The sequence below is a fragment of the Micropterus dolomieu genome, linkage group LG06 (genome assembly GCF_021292245.1).
Source record: "Micropterus dolomieu isolate WLL.071019.BEF.003 ecotype Adirondacks linkage group LG06, ASM2129224v1, whole genome shotgun sequence".
In the NCBI taxonomy this organism is placed as follows: domain Eukaryota; kingdom Metazoa; phylum Chordata; class Actinopteri; order Centrarchiformes; family Centrarchidae; genus Micropterus; species Micropterus dolomieu.
In genome coordinates, this window is record NC_060155.1 from 14,481,501 (window position 1) to 14,488,184 (window position 6,684).

The 6,684-nt window shown below is 40.2% G+C and overlaps 1 protein-coding gene across 1 annotated transcript; it reads right to left on the reverse strand.

The window, feature by feature from the left end:
- Window positions 1–579: 579 nt before the first annotated feature.
- On the reverse strand, window positions 580–4,133 carry LOC123972910 (histamine H3 receptor-like). The gene is made up of 3 exons (XM_046052665.1): window positions 3,887–4,133; window positions 3,268–3,434; window positions 580–1,332 (listed from the first exon to the last, which is right to left on the reverse strand). Exons 1-3 carry the CDS (start codon window positions 4,131–4,133, stop codon window positions 580–582), a joined length of 1,167 nt encoding a protein of 388 aa, XP_045908621.1.
- Window positions 4,134–6,684: the final 2,551 nt, after the last annotated feature.

Consider the following 6,684-nt stretch of genomic DNA (forward strand, 5'->3'; position numbering starts at 1 on the left):
GGGCAGCACTTAACTTAATCAACATAAATCCTCAATATAATGTATATACATTCAACAAGACAACATAATTGATGAATTACTATCTAGTCTGGATGACACACATTTAAGACAAATATAAAATCTTGTTATGTTTCATTTTCTAGAGCATATCTATCACATAATCCACATAATTTGATAATGAATGTGCCAAAGAATGGGGCAGTTAATCAAGTAAAATTAATTTCTTATTGACCTTATTTTTACAGATACATACAGCACAAAACCCGCAGCTGGCAGATCTGGCTATTTTATTGTCTGCATGGTATTAATCAACAGGTCTGTTTCCCTCTTTTCTAGGTTTTCTCTCACCCAACAATCAACAGACAGGAAAATACTTTATATGCATCTGATGATACCAACTTTATACATTCAAACACTAAAAACAAATTAAAACAATGAATTATAGTCTATATGACAAACTGTGGAGCAAAGTTTAGCTCCATCTGCTGAAACTGTGGAAAGTATGGGTTATATTATGAATGCTTCCATCCATAATTTTGGCACATTGCACATCCCCATCCATGCATGGGTATCTGCTTGTCACTGGCCAGCACGGAGGACAGATGACGAGGGAGTAGTATGCCACCTTGGGCAAAGTATCTTGCTAAAGGCCCTGCGGAAGCTACTGTGGCAAAGCGGGTACAGGAATGGGTTAATAGCAGAGTTGAGCCACAGGAGCCAGAAGGTGACCTCGTACCAGTGATGCTGGATGCACCGCCCTCTGCAGGCGGCACGGATGATCATCAGTAGCGTGTATGGTGCCCAGCAGATGGCAAAAACACACACTATGATGGCCAGGGACTTAGCAATTTTCTTATCCCTGGACAGACGGCTAGGCTGGGCAGCCCTGCTGGTTGAGGGATCTAGTTTGTTCAGACTGGGAGAGGAGGTCTGGGAGTGAATGGAACCTCTTACAGCCAGTTTCTTCCCAAACCCCCAGTTGTGGGACAAGGGGACACTTTCCCCCTGCGCAGAGGCAGGTTCGCTCAGTTGAAGGTGGAGCTGGGCCTCCCTGCTGTGGAGCCTCCTCCTGCGTATGCTGAGGTAAATGCTGAGGTTGAAGAAAGCCACCGAGATGAAAGGAGAAAAAAACTCCAGCATAGAGGCACTCAGCAGGAAGTACCAAGAGTAATAGAACTCCGCAAAGCACTCATCCTTTGGCACGCGGCTTCTGCCCACCACCAGTTCCCAGAATATGATGGCTGGACCGTACAGGACAAAGGCTAACACCCAGACAGCAATCATCTTCATAATGGCTTGATGAGTCATGCTTTGTCTGGCACGGTAACTTACCTGCAGTAAATATAAACATAAGAAAATATACTGAATAATATTGCCTGTGTGCAGTCACTCAATTTTATGCGCACTTGCTGCATCATATCATTATTGTAGAAATATTTAGAGGGCGAGATAACAATTTATGTTAAAGTAAACTGTCTTTGCCCATAAAAAGGTTGTCAATGTTCATTTAACAGCAGGGATGGAAGATGTCTAATTCCAGCACTTTTTAACACATCACTGGTCTCCTTGAAGTAATCGCAGCATAGCTTTAAACCACCATGTCTACAAAAATCATCCAGTAAAACAGTGAAACCATTCAAACCCAGGGGACACTGATGAGCCCACAACTGAGAATTTAATCAAGTGTCAATCTAATAACATCAGAACATATCCGATGCATCTTTTGACAAATACATTTCATAGAGGAAGAACATATCAACTGACTTGTCTCAGTTAGTGTTACATCCTCTGTCCCTGTCCACGTTCCTGTTCAGCGGGCATCAGACTTTACATCTTTACCATCTACTCTGAATTTATGCCCCTCTTCTGAATGACAAAAATTGAACTGCAGTTCTTCTTCAAGGAAGATGAAAAATGGTTCCTCTTATATTTGTATTAATTAATTGGTGTACTTCTTGCCTCTGCTTAATGTGGTGATGCAGCAATCAACGGAGAAGAATCAAGTGTGCTCATAAATCCCATCTGAAATTTTGCATTATCTTTTTAAATTGTTAGATTCCTCCTGAGAGATTCTCAGATTCATCTTAGCTTACTCTTATAATCAAAAGTAACACATAAACAGCATCTTCTTGCTAACACTTTGTACTTAGCATTTTGCTAATGTGCTGACATTCCACCTAACTGCCAAATATATGCATCTCATATGACTCCATCTCATTTAAAAAAAAAGACAGACTTTGTCCTGTGGACGATCTTTTGTCTTTCAATGTTCAGAGAGAAATGCTTTTAGGAAAAAGCTGCTTGGCTGCCGGTGGCCTGTTTGTGCTATGATTGATCTCTCCTGGTTGGAAGGACCATGGTACGGGGGAGGACCTCAATGATCAAAGCAAGCTAATTAAAGAAGAGTCTCTCTCTCTCTCTCTCTCTCTCTCTCTCTCTTGCTCTCTGGTGTTATTTGTATCCATTGCTCTGATGTTAAGTGTTTCCTTGTGAAAGGAAACAGAACACTCTCTTTGTCTACCATGCCAAGCCTCATCCCACCTTTGAGTTAACACACTTGTGTATAGGATATAGTCAGCCGGGTAATGCAAAGATAAGCCTCAACAAAAGGTTCAATGGGCCCTAACAGCTGAAGAGGTTTGGGGAAATATGCCAGACTAGATATGTGCCAAGACAGGCAGAAAATATAAAAATGACTGATGCTGTACAAAAATATATAGCAGTGGAACATAGTTGCATGGACATAAAAGTGTTTAAGTAATTCAGGTTTAGTCATCTGATGTTCGAGCCTTGTGCTGTTTTCTGCAAATTTTCTGAAGCCCAGTCTGTCCCAAAGTCTAAAAGTGATTCTTTTTTTTTTATCTTCGTCATGGGGCAGGGCTATAATTAGGAGTGGCACTGGGCCTGAATGGGTCAGGAATGATTAACCTCTGCAGATGGGCACATTTGGGAGAACGGGGTGGCACTGCCCCTACCAATGACCTGGGAGACTCACCAGTCAGAAATTAAGCCATAGACCACAAGTAGTAAAGATTAGTATGGTTACAAGAGAAAGGAATCTCCACTTTCAACATTGTACTTTAAATTCTTCACTCAAATATAAAGGAAAAAAACAGTCTAAGTGGAAACTGAGACAGGAAAATTATCCAGAAGAAGATGATGTATTTTTTTTTTTTTTTGCAGACTAGTGTACTCCGAGTTACAATACTAAATTCACTTTTATCGTTATGTGCATTACAGATGTGAGGCACAGGATGTTCCACTCACTGCTCTGGTGACTGACAGGAAGCGGTCATAGCTGATGAGGACAATGTTGAAGACAGACGCAGAACAAAGCAGGTAGTCCATGACCAGCCACAGCTTACACAGTCCTCGGCCCAGCATCCACTTGCCAGTGAGGATGTAAGGGATGTAAACTGGGATGCAGAAAGCCCCTACAGATACAGTCGTTGGAAAGGGATCAGAAACTAATGCAAATACTGTACCTGTCCCAGGGAGGTGACAAAAAGTAATGAGTGCATGTGAATGAGCAGATTATATAAATGTGTGTTCACAGAAATTAAGCAATGCCATTACCAAAGAAAAAAAAGGAAAGAAAATGTTTCAAGCACTCTAATTATTTATAGTTGGTCAGACCTAGTTACTTAAACTAATTTGTAGCTGCTTAATTTGGGTATGTAGACCTACTCAACTATTGTTTAGTAGTACACACCTACAGTGCAGGGAGATTGACAGGCATCCAAAGGAGCATCAAAGATATTTGAATGATTTCAAAACTTTACCTATCCTATAGCAGCAGGGATGCAGAAATAAGATATTCATCGTTTGTATTAACGTTTACTCTATATTCTGTTATTACATGGTTTATAAAATAAAGACAACTTACCAACAAGAAAATCTGATATTGCCAAATTCAGGAAGTAGTAATTGCATTGTCTTCTCAAACTCTTGTCGACTTTAAAAGCCAAAATGACCAGTGCGTTGCCCAAAACTATCATAACAACCAAAGTCACCATCATCAACATCAAAATGACAAATATTGGTCCTGAAAACACGAAACTGCTCTGGACTCTAGTTGAGGTATTGTCAACATTGTTGCGACTGGTGTTAAAATCAGTTTGCTCCTCCGACATGGTCCTGATACGAGGCGAGCGATGCTGTCATTAAATCCTCAATAGACCAGCGCTGAAAATAATAAGCCACCAACAGGTGCCAGGCGAATACACACTGCATCCAACACCCCCCATATACGCTGTGAAAGCTTTGCTTTTCTGTTGAAAGTGAGCACAATGTCAAAGAAAATCCACGAGAGAGCGCACAACGCTCTTCACAAAACTCTTCCTGGACACTTGATGAATTACGCATTTACCAGCAATCCCGTAAGAGACAAAAAGCTTTGTTGTAATGGGATTACTTCCCCAATCAATCAAAGGAAAAGTTTTTGTTATCACACATTATGTGTAGCGCCAGATTTCAAAGCATTTCTTTATGATATGACGAAGTGAATAGGCTACTGGCACAGTAAGCCATATAGGCTATAGTAGAAACACCATAGACAAGTTTGCTTCTCTCAATGCGATATTAACGACAGTTACTGTAACTACTGCATCTTCAGTTTTAAAGCATACCAAGAAATAGCATCCCACACCTTGTTCAATGTAAAAGGAATTTGGAAGCAAACCTGATTATTGTCCTTACTATACTGTAAACTGAGACTGGCACTTTTAAATCATTTGGCTGACGTCAAAGAGTCTATTTATTTTTGTTTACTATTATTTCATTTTCATGCTGTGAATCAACAGGGTGTGATCTGTATGTTTAATAGTCTCCATTTTTTCCCTGCCGAAATCCATTCATAGAAACATTATATTTGATACACAGGCACACAGACCTTCAGCTGCACACACTGATTGAATAGTTTTGCATGATGCACACAGCAACACAAGCAGCCTACCAATTTGGGTTGCTGCCTCAAATGAGCATGCTGTGGGTGTGTAGAGGATCCAGGACATGAATGTGGACATGTCATGCTGAAGGCATGGTACAATCAAACTGTGATGACCCTTACCTCATCCCACACTGTACAAGGCATTTAGAACATTATTTTCCAGCTGTAAACAAATAGTAAAACAAGTAGTGCAGATTACTCTGTGCTTTAATCTGATTCTATCTTGGCTTTATTGGCTCATCTATGCATCTTCCATTGTTTGTGGAAATTGGTGAGGGCTAATTTCTATTGTTTGAACAAAGTTAACATTTTGGACATTCAAGGTTTCCACCCAACAATAGGTTTATGATTTATATGCTTTCCCTAAAATAAATATCCTATTTTTGATTGAACAATCTCTGCTTTTTCTTCACACCCTGCCAACAGCCAGTACCTTCAATCTGACTGACATGAAAAGCTGTGCAAGCCAGCAACAGCAGGATGGACAAAACAGAAGCGAGTGGGAGGCACACATACCGCAGGAATTTCACCGAAACTCTCATTACACACCAGTTTTATCAGTCGCAATAAAATATTTAGCATTCTCACCTATAGGACCTCAAAGTCCAGAATGTGGGAATTTGTATATTTAATGTACCCGTTTAGCTACTTATGTGTGTATAACCTCCCTTTGGTACACAGCGGAATCAACTGTATGCCATATTTGCATTCTGATACAAACCCCTCAGTCCCCCAGCTGGGGTCCAAGAGAAATGTGAAACACTACAGAACAGAAGAAGTGACTGAAGGAGCTCAGCTTGAATTACTGTTATTTTCTCACAAATGGAAACACCACCATCTCTCAGACTTAGTCACGTCACAGTTGCAACACAGGAACCAGTGCAGACAAAGGCACACGGCAAAGTGTAGGAGTTTTAATACAGCTTCATTCAGACTCCTTAAAAGTGTTGTTCAGAATAAGCTCAAAAAGTGAAATGTCTATCCAAGTCAGCTCAAGGCATTTGAGATCTTTGACTAATTTTGCACCTATTCTTAATTAGGTGGTGTCATCATTTGCTGTAATTTGGGAATGGAAATGATTGAGTAGAAAAAAGGAGAAACACCTACATTTGGTAATGGATGTTGAGGAAACTGGCATTGTGCTGTCATGGAAACTAATGCACATAAAGATTTACACCAGTGCTACACTTTTGCTGTGCTCCAGAGGCAGTTTTCATAGAAAATGTTGTTTTCTTGTATGCCATAATGAGGTGCAAATCACAAATTGTAACTGAACACGCTACACAATAGAGAAAACATTGCCATCAATATTGCTCTTGATTTTTATTTGCCTTTAGATGGCTAAAAATAGCCAATATTCCCAAGACTTAAATAAGAGTTATACATAATGTAAAGACCACGCTGGTGTCTCAACCCAACATTAAAGGTCATGCTTAAGGTGTTCTTGATAACATGCTGAGTGGGACACTGAGATCGTAGGAACAGCATCTCCACAGTCCAAGGTGTATTTATTTAAATAGAATTATACTTTGCCTGTATAAAATATGTTAAACTCCTGCATACATATTAAACAGAATGCAAGGAAAGTGTGTCAGGGAAGCAATCAATTTGGCAGGTGCATTGTAGCTGGATTTGGAAATACAAGTGCAATGACTGATCTGAAAATGAAGGGCACTCAGAAACAAAGCAGGGCCACAGAGGGTATACAGATGCTCCACAGTTGCCAATTATACTGT

Bases quoted from the DNA above. Each gene is read 5' to 3' on its own strand.
- LOC123972910 (XM_046052665.1), bottom strand. From the start codon at position 4,133: ATGTCGGAGGAGCAAACTGATTTTAACACCAGTCGCAACAATGTTGAC. The intron at 3,435-3,886 runs GTAAGTTGTCTT...CTGTATCTGTAG, and splicing joins AATATCAGATTTTCTTGTTG to GGGCTTTCTGCATCCCAGTT. The intron at 1,333-3,267 runs GTGAGTGGAACA...TATTTACTGCAG, and splicing joins TCCTGTCAGTCACCAGAGCA to GTAAGTTACCGTGCCAGACA.